At 44.3% G+C, this 18,297-nt stretch overlaps 1 protein-coding gene across 2 annotated transcripts in view; it reads right to left on the bottom strand.

The window, feature by feature from the left end:
- Positions 1-1,518: 1,518 nt before the first annotated feature.
- The window catches only part of Tnks (tankyrase), a 357,580-nt gene continuing 340,801 nt past the window's right edge, over positions 1,519-18,297 (bottom strand). For both annotated transcript variants that reach the window (XM_050193320.2, XM_055061240.1), the window contains one exon: positions 1,519-9,993. In XM_050193320.2, coding sequence (XP_050049277.1) covers positions 9,925-9,993 — 69 coding nt within the window. In that variant the 3' untranslated portion in view covers positions 1,519-9,924. The remainder of the gene's footprint in view (positions 9,994-18,297) is intronic.

Consider the following 18,297-nt stretch of genomic DNA (forward strand, 5'->3'; position numbering starts at 1 on the left):
CATGGCAAAATTGGCCGTTTCAAAACCACCTAAAACGAAAACGCTTCCTCTACTCCGCCACATCCTGATGTTAATTGATTCCCTTAATAAGATGGCAGCGGCCGGCTTCAATTCCAGGGCACCATCTCCACTCCAGAATTATATTTTTAAACCTCCTTGGCGTTGCCCCATCTAGTGCTTCAGTGCCGAGCCTTCTAAATAAACGCCTCATGCCTTGTAACAATATTTGCCTTAGTGACATTTAAAATGTGCTGAAGGCAGAAAAAAAGAAATCTTCACACCGACGCGTATTTCGTTCGCACAAGCACTTTCTTTTTCAGGGCTTACTCTGCGCCATTGACGTAATGATGCAGGGCTAGCCATGCTTTAACTATGCTTCAATGGTGAAAATAATTGTTTGAGCTTGATCCAGATCAGATGGTCTACATGGCATTTAACACACACTTGTGGTAAACCATTGCCGTAAAGTTTACTCATGCAGACCGACGCATGCAGAAAATCCCGCTTCGACAGTGCAGTAAAACGGGGGGGACCATGTGCTGTACCCCCGGCCGCTGTAAATATTTTGCTGTAGGTGGCATCAGCAACTGGCAATGCAATGCCCCCACATGTTGCTGTGGTTGTCCATTACCGTTGTCCTTGCCATGCTGATCCTCCACATTCTCTTAACACAATGGCTGTGTGCAAGATGTTCCTGTCAACGGTATCAAACAGACAAGCAGCCAATTCATTGTAGACATCGACTAGGTTGCTGGAAGCATTTAAAGAAATGCTGGCTCTCCCATAATCGAAAGTAGATGTAAGCGTGAAATGGTAACCGGCAAAGCAGATTGGTTGGAGATAATACTAACCATGATCTTAAAATGAGTGTAGTGCATGTTTGCAACCAGCACACCCCACGCCACGCCATACTGTGCACTGGTCCACATGGACGCTGCCCAGTAAGAAGAAAACCGGCTGAAGGCGGCATGTCAGGCAACGAAAGACGCCAGGGAGACAGAGTGCACTACCCAGCTAGAAGAAAATCGCCTGAAGAAGGGGCCATGCAGCGTGGCACTACCTCTCGAGTTGACGCAAAGCCCGCGCCGTGGAACTCGTGGACCGTTGGCGTTCAACACGGGCAACCCTGTCTCAGTGCCAAAAGATGACAATGAAGTGTATGGTGCCCTGTATCTGTCCTTTGAACGTTGCTATTGGAAATGACAAATAAAACTTCAGTGTACTAGAAGTTACAGCTTGAGTGATAGTGAGAATAAATAACATTAGGAAGAACTCAGATGTAATATTTTTTTTAACTTACTTGAGCAATAAATAGCCTATGTAATTCGTTTATGTACAAAGGGTTAGGGGCCAGAGACCGCATCTTCTTAAGTTTTGATTGGTTGCCTGGATGTTCTCGTTCCAGTGTCCGGATGTTCTCAATTGAGTGCCCCGATAAAGGCTCTGGCTTCTGGCTCAAAGTCACTTGAAGGTTGCCAACAACAGGAGCTAAAAGCATTTCATGCTTAAAACTAACAATGAACATATAAGCTGTTTTATTTGTATCACATATGATCCAACGCATTGAAAAATGGTCACATAGTATCCCATGGCCAAGTGTGAATATGAAAGATGTGTTTTCCCTTTAAGTGCTTTACATATTTCAAAAACTAAGACATTGAAAACACACACAGTAATAAAACTGATATGTACACATGATACAGAAGCAGAGCAAGATCCACTCAAGTGAATGTAACCAATAATTACAATGCTGTGCTGCAACAACATATTAACTTGGTCAAACCAATAAATAAGGGTTATATACTCGCTGAGCATTCATCACATGGCAAAGGCACTTATCTAGAGCAGTGAACAGCTCCAAATTTTGAATAAAAGTACAAGCAACAAGATCACATCAGTCCTAAAGGGAAAGCACCACACTAGCATTGTCCGCAGTTAAAGTAATGCTCCCTTCATCACAGTCACACACACAGAAAATGACGACCACCAAGCATTGTCAGTTAGCCAGCAGGGATATGACAACAGTTGCTGATGCTGACCATAGCCATAGAAAATTGCATTCTAGTCACAACACCCTTCCCAATCAAGGTGCTCATACTGTATGCAATTCCATTTGTTCAGTTTAAATGCCATAGGCAAGAGCCACTTTGTAAACAATTTCAACGCAAAGTCATCACCGTCCTTTGTCACAGGTTTACAATAGTTAATGCCTCTGTTATCATAGGGAAGGTAGCTAGATACACCATCACACACCATGACGGCCAAAACATGAAAATAATGATGGCTAAAGAAACTACAACATCAATGCATGTTTTCTAAGGTATACCAGGTTTTGAAATGTTTGTAGACACACATCAAGTCACATACTGCAAGTTTCACCACATTATGTGTAACATGTTAGTAGTATCTTCAAAGACCAGTGCATCATATTGTGTGGCAGTAGTGGATGCCCCTGTGGTGCTCCAGAAGAAAAGTGCCCAGACTCTGGGATATCCCCTGTGATAACACTTAGGTCTGCAGAAAAACTCTCAACGTGTTGACAACCAAACTCTGAACCAAGTGTAAAACCAAGTATGTAGTATATATATAAGTGTCCCCCTTTGAAACTTTTAAAATCTTCCATGGTGTAAGCCCTTAGTAGCACAACTAATAATCTTAGCCAGACTGCAATTCAGATGCCGAGCTCTAATGGAACTGATATTACACAGGGCGTTACAAAAATGACTGTCTCCAATTGTAAAAAAAAATATGGTAAAGAATACAATTTCTTCTGGGCAATATTAGAAGTAGAGGGCATCAGAAATCTCAGATAGTTGACAATATATCTGTAATTAAGATAATTTCATTGGTTGGCTTATTTTTATGACTCGAAAGCTGTTCACTGCTAAATAGATGCCCACTTGGTACAAATCCTGAGACTCACACCAGTTTTTTCATGGTGTCATTTTATGTGGTGCTTCATTACCACCCTTGTAGTAATATCAGATGTAGGCAGTTTCTTCAGATTCAAATACTTGCTCTGTGCAACTGCTTGACACTACACATGTACAGTTCACTCTCGTTGCAACGGACCCTGACAATCCGTCAGAAAATGTCCATTTTATCCCAAGTCCATAATATCTGAAACGCCTCATTTCGAAAACTTTGGTCGTGATGTGTAACATTGTTATCGCAAAGAGTGAGTGACGAACATCCGAAGTAAAAACAAAAACAAAAAAAGTTGTAGTTTCACCCCAGAGGCAAAGCATTGATTGCGACAGCTAATTAGTAGACATCTACATGAATTAAGGATAGTAGCTTGTAGTAGCTGGTAAGGATAAAGTTGTAAACATTCGCTTAATAACTACATTAACAAGCACGGTGTCACGCGTGCACAGGTAAACATGAACACATCTCGCTCAATGACCGCGGAAAGTTGCTGTCAAGATTTGCAGGACGCTTAAGGGGGGATTGCCGCAGAGCAGCGTCGTGTTGAAGAGGAGGGCCCGACATATGCAGCAGGGCACTTTAATTTTTTCTGATCATAAGAATAAATGCCATGCTCTGAAATCTTTGCATTGATTTTTCTCAGTTTGCACTTTTTGCAAAAAAATAGCTATAGGAAAAGTATCTTTTCCAAACTGCTTCACCAAATGCAGCTTCCAACGTTTTTTCTAGACTGAAATTTTGTGAGGAACAAGATAAAGTACTTTTCAGATGCCTAAATTTTTTCCAACATATATTATTTAGCAGATCTTTGACATGCAATGACAGCGAAAAAAAATAAACGTCACTTTCAGAGTGATGGCATTTTTACAGAGATGATATACAAAATGTGCAACTGACCTTATCCTGAACTATAAACCATCTAGAACGGATCTAATCACAAATAATCTGTATATTTTTATTATTTTATAAACGATAGTTTTCCTAAGTTGACACACAAGATTGCTAAATCTCACAGTTATAACTTTCTTTCTCATTGCGCTAGGGTGCTGATATTTGGAAGATATTCTAATGACAAGATCAACCACCCCTGAAAATTTCATAAAAATTGGTTGAGCGCTTCAAAAGTTGACCCTTCAGCCTAGCATCCCCCCTTAAGCTTCGCCTTTAAAGGGACACTAAAGGTTAATATTAAGTCAACGTGGACTGTTGAAATACCATCAAAGAAACCTCGAAACGCTTGGTTCGTGCGATGAAGAGACTTATTTTAAGAGAAAATGCGTTCTGAAGTGTCCGCGTACCTCTAGTGCTGCAGTTCAAATTGCCCACCCTCCGATCGAGGAGTGGTAATGTCATGGTCTTATAGTGACGTTGCGCTGTCGGTGAGTAAAGCAGCGCCCGCAGACGGCGCTATGGCTTTTCTGCGTAAAACACAAACGCGTGGCCAGAAACAGAGCCAAGACAGAGCTGACAGCAGCGCGAAAGCGGAACTATGGTGGCTAGCGGAAGGGAAAGTGCGCGACGATAAGCTGGTTCTTTATTTTATGACGCCAACTTCGGCGCTCGTTGCAATGGACGACCCTGACAACGACACATTAGCTCGCGATGCTGGGCTCGACTTCAGCGATTTAAGCACTGATGAATGTGACCTGCTGCTGAGGGCTTGCGCTGCTGGCGTCGTTGCGTACTACTACGATGGCGGCCTGCTTTGAAAGGCACTCCACATGACTTCAGTAAGTCGGCGTTGAACTTGTAATCCTCTGGACGAATGTGCAGCGAGCACACTACGCGATTTTTTGGCTCTTTGCCAGCGTGCTGTGGCAGAGGTACGGCACTTAACCACTTCGAACGGAGAGGTTCACTTGTTGGCACACAGTGATAAGTAACGTTGAATTCGCCGCTGCAACTGCCTTTGGCCAAGTTCCGTGGACTGTTCGCGCATCCCACGACATCACATGGACGTTACATTCTCGCTGCTTGTTCTAAATGCAAGTTTCGCGAGCCAGCAGGACCACCGCAGTACGACGCGATATAGAAACAACTGAAACTCCAAAGCGCGCACGGCGCAAAGTCGAGCGCGCAGAGTCGAGCGAAAACAAAACCTTTCGATCACCCATGCTATTCAAGGGTAACGTCAAAATGTTATTTTTTCTTAGAATCGAATAGAAGTAGACAAGTAGCATTTTCTTCCATCTTATAATCTAATGAAATGATATTTTTAATACGAGTAGTTGAGTACTAGTGACAAATTATGATGAGGAGTGCCTTCGTCATCGGGCTAGTACCAGAATGTTGCTGGGGGGTTTCAAATCGTGTCATGCATTTACCTCAATTTCTCGTTTACTAAAGCTCTGTTTGTGATTATATTGACGCCTTAGGCATTCTAGAGCATTGCTTTATCACTTTAACTTGACTTTATAATAACCTTTAGTGTCCCTTTAAGAGTGGAACATCATAGCATTCAAAGATCCCCGACTTCTTCTCACGCTTCCCCGTAATTGCACCGTAATGTTTACAGAGAAATGCTTGCGGCGAATACTATGTACGACGGTGGGCTTTCTGCGTGGGCCGCGATGCGAGCGCCATCTGGAAGTGTTTCAAGGAAACGGGTACGCCGCTCCATGGCCTCTGAGATATTAGCATGCTGGCGCGAGCAAATGGCAGATGCCATGGCCAGCCTGTGTATGATAGAAACGCTGGAAAAGGGGTTTGACTTTTCACTTAACAGAATTATGTTATCCCGTATATTCAAATTACAATCCGAAGCTATCATGTCTGTAGGTTGTGTGTAAGTCGTACTTCATGATTTTTTCTACATATTTTAGCTTGAGAAATACAGTTCAGTAACTTCCTTGTGCAACATGGAAGGCCTGGGTATGGGTGGTTCGAAAATCTTTTGGCCAAAGCGATGTCCGACGCTGTATTTTCTGCGACACAGGGCCCTTAACGCACTTAACTAAGGCACTTAACGTCGAACTAAATGTCGAAAGCACAGCGCATACGAAGTTACTGACACTAGCTACTGACACTGGGCGCACTTTGCCCACATCGCAGATCACTTTCAAGACATGGCACCCGCGCAGCCACGCCGTAAGCAGCAGCCGCCGAGGTTGAACCTCCCTCCCCCCATGCCTCGTGCGCGCGATATTGAGCTGTGATCATCAGCTGACCCTTGCAAGTCAGTTGTCAGTCCGTGTTGACACAGCAAAAGTCCCTTTTATACACCCGATTTTGACAAAAACTGCCACTAATTTCGTCCAATGTAGTGCGATCAGTTGAAAGTGAACTTCGTTGCATGAACAAAATAGGTAGAGCAAACTAAGGTTGAAATATGATCCGTTATATGCGAGCCTGTTGTACGCGGGTCCATTGTAACGAACGCTGACTTACCACAGCCACCTAACCAGCCAGCAAAACCAAGTGCAGCAATGTTGCTTAAACTTTTCTTAAACACTTTTTTTTCCCACGCTTTTAAAACAAGAAAGTATCTAATGTCCAACCATAGTGACAGGCATGGCTTGAAAATTTCTGCATCGGAAATTTATGCACCCTTTCATTTTGCTCAGGGTAGGTAAAGGTATTTACAGACAAGTTAAACCTAAGTAGAATCTATGTTCAGCATTCACAGGGCCATCAAGAGATCATGCAAAAGTTAAGAAATACAACAAAAGAAGCAATGGAATGAAGAGTGCCAATCGTTCTACAACTGGGCACCAATGTTTCAGGTTAGAAATAATGTATCAACAATACAAAGGAACATGCCTTACATAGGTTATATCAGCAATTGAACAGTTCAGAAAGATACTTATAATAAAGTAAAAAATGCACACATAATAAACAATGAATTTACAGAATGATGCGGGCCCAAACTGCATTTCATGATCTGTTCTCTGAGACTTAATAGTCAGCTGCATACACTCCTACGTATACAAAAACCTAGTCCTTGTTTGCACACCCATCAGTATTGCCTTAAAAATGCCAACCATAAATTCAGAAGATAAGAAGTCTTCATTTTGTGCTTGAACCACACTGCCCAGGGTCACAAGAAGAAAGAGAAACCTGGCATAGGATTAACTATTTTGTTCAGCTACGACCACACTGTTTAGCTACCACTGCAGCGCTTGCAGTGCAGTGGAAGGGGTGCCAATGCCAAATTGTAACACAGCAACCTACATTAAAGCAAGTTTCTGTGCTTACACTAGCTTTGTTTTCATTCATATTTTGCAACAAGGTCGGATTGTTTGGTCCACATCACTAAAATATACTCTTGGCATTGTGGGGCTTAACACCCCCAAAACTTCACAGTGAGTCATGAGGGATGCCACAGTGGAGGGAAAAAGGCTTAAATCAGTGTAGACTGATATTGTTTCATAACCCTACTTTTGTTTATAGGTTGATTATAAGAAGAGAAAATGAAGGTCAAGGACTTTTTGAACTTTTCACCAAAACCCTAGTGCCAGCACATCAGTGTGATATCACGAATTTTAAGTTTTTTTTTCTTTTTGGGGGGGGGGGGGGGGTATTTGGGCAGTTATGACTAGGTAATAAATGTTGTTAAATTCAGTATAGGACTATTTTGATACAATGTAGTCAAAATGTCTGCCAATCACAGCTACTCAAGCATCAAAGGCAGTTCTAACAGCCTTCTTTCTTGATTCCTTTGCTACAGTACATACCAGAGTCGCTTCAAACTCTGAATAGCGAACCCTTGTAAATACTTTTCAAATGCTTCACTACAGCCGCTAACTGGTGCTTCTACAATTCTCCACTATAACTGACACCTGTTCCTATATTCTGCAATGGCTCTACTGGCTGTGTGTTCTGCCAACCTGCTTTCCTTTGATTTTACCATGCCACTACATACTGCCACCACTGCACAAAAAGCTCTGATCATCATAATCTACAATGTCGCGGTGAGCTGGTCTTGTCACAGGTATTTCTGGCTTATCAAGACTCCTCCTCCTCTCACAGTAAGAGTTGCTTTGTATTGATATAGCGTCACTTAATAATACAGCTCAAATAATTTTCTTCTTTAGCTAGCATTTAAATAATGCGATTATGTGTGCTAGCAGCAGCAGAATGCCATAGCTACTGGGCTACTGTGGGGGGCATCATTACTGTTTGTATGTTGTAGACAGGTGGAAAAACCAGTCCCTGTATTTCCAACCTTTCCAGATGGTGAGCATAAGACGGTGCGCTTCCAACTAGGATAAACAATGCATACCAAAAATGTCCTTTTGCTGTAAAACTTGAGTGAAAACAAAGCAGGGTTAAAGTGGTGATGGCAAACCATATTTACCCACACCAGCTCTGGCGCCGTCAACGCTCCAGAAATGCAAGCACATTGAAACTGAGCAGTGGAAACACATGCATCAGCATGTCATGTAAAGATGGCAACACCACAGTGTCTTCACACACAGATGCCAACACTTACTGCAAGCTCTCAAACTGTTTCCACAGAAGTGAATGCAACAACCAATAATTTCATCACCTTCTCAGATGTAACAAGCTTTCATAAAGTTTCTCGCTTTCTCAACTGCTTTTCTACCTACTGTACCATACTGACTTACATAACAACCACATCCTTTCTTCTTGTAAAAGCAGAAGAGGAATTATTATAGAAATAACAATACTTGAAAGTTTTTACATGAAGGTTAACTATTGGCTTTAAGAAAATGAGACGACCATACAGGCTCATTTAGGTTGGGACGTATGTAACAAAGTACAAAATCCCTAGACCAATAAATAGGGCCTCACACAACTAAAATATACTTGGTGCTCTGTTCCCAAGACGGCTTTCACCTAAAAAGGTCAGTAGGTTGGATACATATGCCCATTGCAGGGCCCAACGCTTGTCTTGCATCAGCCGACTCCGTTCACACCTTGCTGCAATTCTTTCCCATTCTGCAACACTCTAACAGTTGTCTGCTCCATGTACTATAAAATTACCATATAAAATATTTTGCCTTCCATTTCTCATGGTACAGTCTCCCCAGCATCTGAAGCCCTATCGGTTATTACTGGCAGAATGCACTCACTACGTGCCTTTCAAAGATAGTGACAAGCTGTTGCTCATGACCAGGGAGTGCCCGTCATATGTGCTCCAACCCATTTTAATTTGTATGGAGATTTATTTCTCATTCATGATCTGTGTCCTCACTAACTGCTCAGTCTAGATAAATTCATTCCTGCCAAGCTTCAAGTGGCTGACCACCAAACATTGGTTTCCTTACCAGGCTACTGTATATTATCTCTCGCATACTAATCGTAAAACATTACCTCACACAGCAACCCCCTAAAAAAAAAAAAAAAAAACAAGAAAAACTTCTCTTTAAAAGATAAGAGTGTGGCTATTACAACAGTATACAGTGATATAAGATCGTGCAAGCCACTCACACAATAAGTATTATGTATCATTGCAAATCTCTGAAAGATTCCACATCTTATATGTGAAATAACTCTTACCTATGCAAGTTTGACAATGGGCAACTAAAAACAGGCCTATAAATAGCACATATGTCACACAAACGATAAAACTCTAGAAAAGGATGCATTCATACACACAATAAGCTATGTACACGAAGAAATAAGCACTATCACATAACACCGATCTCAGCAAAATGAGCTGCTTGGGACAAGCCCCACAAAGTAAGATACTTTTATCACCACAAGAACTGTATTGCATTTTGGCCTACTACTCAGTTAAAAAGGCCAACAATGCCTAACTAAAATTCAGTTTCAATGTCAATTAAAGCCTGCTCTAGTTTCAAAATGCTATTTTCATATTAAAATTCTGTTTCTAGCACCTCCTATATACAATGAACCAGCTTCAGAGTGTTTTGTCGTAGCTAGGACAGCCTGTGCTTGAACCTTCATCATTCTCATACACCAAAAAAACTGCCACTGAACACACACAGACACTAGTCCCCCATCGAAGGCTGTGCTCACTGCAAAGACATGGAATCCATAATGAGTGTTCTTCGCCAGGAGTAGACCCTGTTACGAACTCAGAACGACATGATCCTGAGGTTTCTCAATCTGGTAGGATATCAGGTACTCCGGGTACGCCTGAAAAGAAGATACGAAAACAGCTCATAAACTCAATGCGAAGGCAAAATGAACACACGAGAATTGCTATGCAGAGGGCTTTGGTCATGGCTGCTGCGCGTCAGTGGACAAATTATGTTAACAAAAAATCTGACTGTCACCAACACCAGAAATTTCATTTTTTGCCGAGTTCCACTAACATAATGAAGATGTGTCCACCAAAATGTCATGGGTAGAGATACAAATGGAAACTGTATATACAAGCTCTCTTGAACGAGCTGCAATACAGTCAAGATGGTGGAAAAAAAGAATCTCTATAATCGTCATTCTCTTCCACCCAGTGACCAATGTAGCCTTTTCTACATTGCTTGTAATCTCGTGACAAGAACAAAAAAAAGAAGGGGCAAACTTTTACGTCAACTACTCCTTTACTTTCAAGCATGCTTCTATTACAGACTTGACGATTGGGTAGAAAAGACGGCCATTTGGCAGATTCAGCAAGCACAAGATGCAATGTAAGGATTCCACATACTCTCATACATAAAAATGACTGAATAGAAAATATGGCATAGAGTTGCCAAGTTCACCAGCAAGGAGGGCTTTGCAAGAGGTGCATGACATCAAACCAGCTCTACACTGTTTTATCTGGCCTTGGTTACTCCGGCACTTCCGTGGCAGACGTGGCCCTGAACCTCTGCATTGGATTGGCCAATAATGTTCACATGCCTCGTGTCATGTACCCAGTTGCAGATACCCAGTGACCCAAATTGGTGTGAAAGAGGTTAGATACCCAGGGACATATTGAAAAGTGAGTGAAGTCCCCAAAGAATGCTAATCAGGTTAATACATAAAAGACATGTTTGGTTAGAACACCAGTGTTATGTGACAAGACCTTGAGGATGTTTAGTTCTTTATTTGCCTTAACTTTTAGTGTGTTTATGTGGGCAAGAAAGTTTAGTTTTTTTTAAATGAAATGTTACTCCCAAAAATTTATGGTCTTCTTTTACCAACAGTGTGACGTCATCCAATTTCAGAAATGGACCAACTTGTACTCCCCATTTTTGCTGAAACAGGACTGCAACAGTTTTCTGGGTGAAGAAGCGTAAAACATTTTTATAATACCATTTGTGCCAGTTTATTGTAACCTGAAGTTACCTCTTGTAGGTTGACAAAGTTGAGGTGTGGCAAGCCACTTGCAGATCGGCAACACATATACAGTATAACCTCGTTCATACGTTTTGAGAGGGGGGAGGAAAAAAAAAGAACGGCTGAAAAACTGCACTAAGAAAGTCACTAAAAATTTGGCAGAAGACTCAACTGTAGCTGACATCTACACAAGGCAAAGCGTTGTGCGAATCGCTGCAACACGAGGCACCGATGCGCACTGACCCTAGTGGGGCGCCCGAATGGCCCACGGTTAGACAATGGGCATTGTGGTTCTTGGTGCTTTGGCAAGCCCACCCACTTACGTTGGCACTTCTTGATCAGCTTCTTCGAGGGGGGCATTTTGGGAGGAAGTTCTGACATGTCGACTCGGTGCAAATTGCTGCTACATGAAACGCCAATGAGTGCCAGTCTGGTGGGGCTCTATTTTACTTTTACTATACTTTTTATTGAAGCTGAGAAATTTACAATAGACTATTTCAGAAATACTTTGCCACAAGAAGTAATTCAATGCGTGGAGCAGAAACAGAGTTACTGGCAATCACGCGTCCTGTTTACAGTGCGCTCCTGCTCCTTCTTCAATGCCTTGCACTGTGAAGGCTACGGTGTAGCACAGCATTTAACCAGGAGCCATATTCTGTAACACCTTGGTTTTCGAAGAGTTTGGTTTGCGAGCAGCGGTTGGTTGCCGCCTGGTTGATGTCATCGCCTCAGGGCACACACACATATTATGATGACGTCACGCACACGTCAATCATGCAGAAACCGAACCCGTCGTCTGCTACAAAGCGAAGCGGCACAAGGTGCTTTGGCATAATCTGAAGGCGTAGTGTGCCGTGAGCAGAGCCTGTGTGTGCTGTGTGCACTGGTGAGATTGGTGTTAAGAGCAAAATGGCGGCGATGGTGATCCCTGTGGCGCCTGTGTTTGTGCTTAGTGCCAAAGGTGTAATGCCTTGTATCTGCACAAAAATGCGTGATTTGAGAAGACATTTATTCGGTATAACAGTGTAAATGTAGATTATTGGTAGCTTTATAAGTGATAAGGAACAATTTAAATAAGTAAAAAAAAAAAAAAAAAAAACTTGATCAGAGAGCATACCCACAGGGATACATAGGGCTCCATAGAAAATGCATGGGGAAGCTTATAGTAGGGGGTGGGCGAACTTGAAATTTGGACGTGGCCTAACTTGAAATTTGGGGGTGTGACATCTTGAAATAAAGGGGTGGGCCATGATGAAACTACGAGGTGAGCCAATTTAAATTTGGACATGGGCCACCTTAAATTTGGTTGACAGCCAACCTAAAATTTGGGGGTGGGCCAACTTGAAATCTAGGGCATTGTTAGGGGGCTAACGATGCCCAATGGGGCTGACGGGTTGGAGTTTTTTGATTTTTGGAGTTGGAGACGGGTTGACGGTTGCGCGACCAGGTCAACGAAGTTGCGTGGGTAGTACGGAAAGTATGCTGTCCTGTAGAGTAACACGGGTCTCACTTGTTTTGTGCTTTGTCTTGAGTTCTGTGTATAGTCTTTGGACTCGAAAAGTGTTCAACACATACATAGGGCATTGTGCCCTACCGAATACAGCAAAGGTCATGGAATGCAGGTGCTTTTCGTCCGACAAACCATGCTGAAGGCAGGTGGACCTGGCAAGATCGCAGCAAACTAGGCGAGTATACGCCAGACTACGGCAGTGCACGGTCCCCAAGCATCGTCACCGCTGTTATCAATGCGTAGTGAATTGTTATGAGGGTCATAGGCCTGACACACTGGAATTTTCAACACACTGTGCGACGACTTGGTGGAGAGCGGAAAAATTGGCTGAGTAGTATACTGTATTTACTCTAATGTAATGCGCACCTTCTTTTCTGATAAAAATGGGTCCAAAATTGAAATTGCATGCACAGTAGAATAGAGTGCTACCTTAGATCCGCGTTACCATATTGCCATCAGCATTCGAAAAATGGCCACCTCGTACACGCTTCTAGCCTAGCTGCCGTAGCTTCCTCCATGTTGTATGTGTAACCAGGTGCTCGTGTAACCTAGTCTATCGCCTGTCTTCCCATTTTCTGTGTTTATTCAATCAACATGGAAGCGCTGACTGCAAAGACACACCGAGTCTACCATGACGCCGCATATAAAAGGAAAGTTATTATGTGCGCGGAGACGGACGGAAATCGGGCCGCAACACGGGCGTTCAGAGTTCCTGAAACTTGCGTGCAGGACTGGTGCAAACAGAAGGAAAATATTTTCGCCAGCAAAGCAACAAGGAAAAGTTTCAGTGGACCGAAGCAGGGCCGCTTCGCCGAAATAGAAGAGTTGCTCGCGGAATACGTGCAAGAGCAGTGAGTGGCACAGCGGCCTGTGACGACCGATCTGCTCAAAGTACGGGCGATGCAGTTAGCCCTACAGAAAGGGCTAATGCGGAGTGACTTCAAAGCGAGCCAGTGCTGGCTATAAAATTTTATGAAAAGAAAAGGCTTTTCTCTTCGAAGGTGGACAGGGATTTGCGAAAAATTGCCCGAAGAATATGAAGAGAAATTGTACAGTTTTCAGCAGTACGTTTTGAAGTTGCGCCATAGAAACAGCTACCACTTCAGACAGATTGGAAACGCCGATCAGACGCCGCTCTACTTTGACATGCCTGCTACCACAACTGTTGAAAAGAAGGGGGCGAAGCAAGTGCGCGTTTTGTCTTTCGGCCACGAAAAAACTAGTCACCACAATGCTTTGTTGCACTGCGGATGGGTGCAAGCTGCCCCTGTATCTTATTTTCAGACGGAAGACGCTCCCGAAAGGAATCATGTTTCCGAGTGGCATGAGTGTGCACGTAAATGAAAAAGGTTGGATGACCACAGACGTGGTCGCTGACTAGATCGACAACGTTTGGCGGAAGAGACCTGGCGGAAGTTTGGGTCTGCGTGGGATGCTTGTGCTGGACGCGTTCAGGTGCCACCTTGACCAGCGCATCAAGGACAAGCTGGCTGCATTCAACACCGAACCTGTGATACCTGGCGGCATGACATAGCAGCTCCAGCCGCTCGATGTTTGTTTGAACAAGCCAGTGAAAGATAGAATTTGGGTGCTCTACAACGAATGGCTTATCATTGGCTGCCACGAATTCACGCCCGCCAATAAAATGAAGCGTGCCTCGCTGCAGGACTTTGCTGGATGGGTGAAAGATGCATGGTGCACGATCCCGTCTGCCATGGCCAACAAGGCCTTTAAAAAGTGTGGGATTTCGAATACCATGGACGGCACCGAGGATGAAATGCTTCGGTCTGTTGATAGCGATAAGGAGTTGTCTGACAGCGACGACGAGTGATGTCTATTGCCCCACTCGACTCATACCGGCGCAGTGAAAATCTTGGCGGCAAGGTACGCCGCTTTCATTTGCGTTTTTATTCATCACAACTTTAGTGTGTTGGGTGTAAATATGTTTTTTCCAAATGAGAGAAAATAGTATCTCTATATGAAAGCACGAGGTGCGCAGTTATTCTACTCTTCTTTTTTGGTCATGGAAAGCGGGTGCGCGTTACAATCGAGGTTTTAATTTTTTTATTTTTTGGTCACGGAAAACGGGTGCACCTTAGAATCGAGTAAATACGGTATTTACAGATGGAGCGGGCAAGGCCTGGCTAAAAGAAGCGTCGGTGAATCCGGTCGTAGGTGCGGGAGACGTCAAGGTGACCTGCCATTGGTAAATCGTGAAGTTCTTGGAGAACAGCTGACCGGAGGTGCAGACATTGTGGCGGTATAATACACCATCCTCCCGGAGCACAAACAGATGAAGGGACGAATCAGAAGGCGAAGTTTCCAAGCCATCAATGATGGCGCGAGGTGGCACCACGGCTCGTTGGCAATGTGTAGCAGCTGAGAAATGGAGAAAATGCAAGCGTCGGTATCGGGGTCAAGGTTGGCGGGTGGTTCGTTCACTCGATAGCGTGATAAACAGTCTGCGTCTTCATGTAATCGGCCTGACTTGTACACTATTGCATGTGAATATTCTTGCAGCAGCAGAGCCCAGCGACCAAGCCGGCCGGTAGGATCCTTAAAGCCAGCACAGCGCGTGGTGGTCCGTGATTACAGAGAAGTGCGTGCGATACAAGTACGGGCAGAATTTGGAAACCGCCCAGACAAGAGCCGAGCATTCACGATCTGTAATCGAATAGTTGCGCTCCACAGCTGTGAGGAGGCAGCTAGCGTATGCGATAACACGATCTTGACCCTGTTGGCACTGGGCTAAGACGGCTCCGATACCGTGACCACTGGCATAGGTACGCACCTCTGTAGGAGAGGACGGGTCAAAGTGGGCCAGTATAAGTGGCGTGGTGAGAATGTTGGTGAGGTGGGCAAATGCGGCAGTTTGAGCGGGGCCCCACGTAAACGGAATGTCCTTCTTCAGAAGATCAGTAAGTGGTTGGGCAATTGCTGTGAAGTGTTTACCGAAGCATCGGAAGTAGGAACAGAGTCCTACAAAACTTCGGACGCCTTTGACAGACTGAGTTACAGGAAAAGATGTGACAGCATGAATTTCCTCCAGGTCTGGTTGAATACCGGAAGCGTCGACGAGGTGGCCCAGCACTGTAATCTGCCGACGACCGAAGTGACACTTCGATGAATTTAGTTGGAGCCCAGCCTCGCGGAAGACTTGAAGAACAGCTGATAAGCGCTCGGCGTGCGTCTCAAATGCAGGCGAAAATACGAGAACGTCGTCTAGGTAGCAGAGGCATGTTGACGACTTGAACCCTTGCAGCAAACAGTCCATCATACATTTGAACATTGCTGGTGCGTTGCATACACCGAATGGCATAACTTTGAATTGATATACACCATCAGGAGTGACGAACGCGGTCTACTCTTGGTCCTTTTCATCCACAGAAATTTGCCAATAACCAGACCGAAGGTCTATTGATGAAATGTGGTTGGCACTGTGGAGACAATCGAGGGCATCGTCAATGGGAAGCAAGGGGCACACATCTTTCTTGGTAATGTGGTTTAGATGACGATACTCTACGCAGAAATGCCATGTGCCATCTTTCTTTTTAACAAGCACCACGGGCGACGCCCAAGGGCTAGACGAAGGTTCAACAATGTCTTTGGCAAGCATCTTGGTCACTTCATCTTGAATAACATTACGCTCTGAAGCAGAAACTCGATATGGCCGGCGATGAATAGGACTGGCATCACCAGTATTTATGTGATGCTTAACAATTAAAGTCTGGCCCAACTGGCGATTGTTGAGGTTGAAGATGTCATGGTAGGAAACCAAAAGGCGACACAGAGCTGCTGCTTGTTCAGGCAATAGGTCTGCAGCAATCATTGGACGAAATGTGGCATCAGGGCAAATGGCATCCCGTGGACATGGTGAAGAATCTGAGCAGACGTCTATTGAAAATGTTGTGACGTGGTCATCTCCTATAGCACGCAGTGTTCCAACCGATATGCCTTAGGGTAGAACTTCCTTTGTCAGGTCAAAATTGACGACGGGGAGGCATGTCCAGTTATCGGCGACGGTGACAACAGAGTGGGGAACAGTGATATTGCGCATCAAAAGGACATCAGGAACAGGTGTGGTGACGTAATCACCATCATGCACAGGAAAAGATGATAGCAAATCGATGAAAGTCAAGGCATTAGGTGGCAGGCGAACGAAGGCAATCGAACTAAAGTTGTTCGGCAGTTCGGCACGAATATGCGCAAGTAGAGGAAGTTCGAGGCAAAGAGTACCGGCAGAACAGTCGATCAAAGCTGAATGCGCCATAAGAAAGTCGAGTCCAAGGATTAGGTCATGGGGACAATTGGTTAGCACTGTGAAAAGAACAGGAACAGGCCGGAGAATATGCCAGGATCGCGGGGATTGGTAACCATAACTGTTGTCAGGGTCGCAGGAGTAGAAGCAGATGAGGTGTCACCGGGAGCCATGGCGGAAAGCAGGATGGTACGGCCGCGAAGCTTCGTGGCGAGGATGGGGAACGGTACCCTCCATCAAAATGTTATGCGAACGAAGGATTACGAACTGGAGACTATTTACAAAGTACATTTACAAAGGATAACTGCAGCACTGGCCAGTTCAGCCAACTGCTCGAGAGCCAGAGAGCATTCGTCGTCTTTGCCGGGGCGCCCACGTGCATCGTTCCCAAGAAACACATAATATGCATGTATCAATATGTTACTGTAAACAAATGAATGACAACAAACGAAACTGTTGCTGTGGCATCGTTATTTCTCCGAAAAAAAAAAAAAGGTATTATGCGTAAGCACTAAGGCTACAGACACTCAATCACTGTATCAAGTGCCATGACTGGAAATGTGCTTTTGTGGCATAAGCAAGCATGTGGCCAGCAGTCTCAGAGTCAACACATACCAGAGCCTGTCAAGCTGATCAAGTCACAGTGCTAATGCCAGCAGCTTCTTATATTAGTTTCATTAGTTAACTAATTCATTGTTGTTTGGCCCTGGTTCCAAGTTGGTGCACATGCTTAAGTGAACAAACGCATATTGCAGCAGTGTGCCGTTGCAGCTTGGCATAGCATGACTTGAGCAGCAGTGCACCGAAACGGCATCTGCGACTCCTTGTGCGCAGTGCCTGCATTCGGCACAGCACTTTGCTTCCTTGGTGACAGAAGGCATGCTACAATGCACCCCATGTATGAAATTATCCAAAATTCTCACTGCGGCGCAGCTAAGATGAGCAGATATACTGCGGTGCCATGCGTTCACCAGCAGGGCATCGCATTTTGCACTATCCGAAACCTATGAGCGCGGCATGGAGAGCTCTGTTGACCGGTGTTTCCGCAGCCCTGCCTCGGCAGCCTGTCAGGCCCATGGGTGCGGTACGGAAAGAGTTATAGTCTTCGCTGAGCGGTCTTAAAGGGACACTAAAGGCAAAGTAAAGCGAAAGTAACGCTTGAGAATGCCTAAGGTATCAATATTATCGTGAACAAAGCTTTAGTAATCAAGAAATTGAGGTAAACGCAGGACACGATCTGAGACTCACCTGCAACATTCAGGTACTAGCCCGATGACGTAGGCACTCCTCATTATAATTCTGTCAGTAGTACTCAACCACTCGTAATAAAAACATTATTCCATTGCATTACAAGATGGAAGAAAATGCTACTTGTGCTGTGCTATTAGATTTTTAGAAAAAATAACTCCTT

The sequence above is a fragment of the Dermacentor andersoni genome, chromosome 1 (assembly GCF_023375885.2).
Source record: "Dermacentor andersoni chromosome 1, qqDerAnde1_hic_scaffold, whole genome shotgun sequence".
Classification (NCBI taxonomy): domain Eukaryota; kingdom Metazoa; phylum Arthropoda; class Arachnida; order Ixodida; family Ixodidae; genus Dermacentor; species Dermacentor andersoni.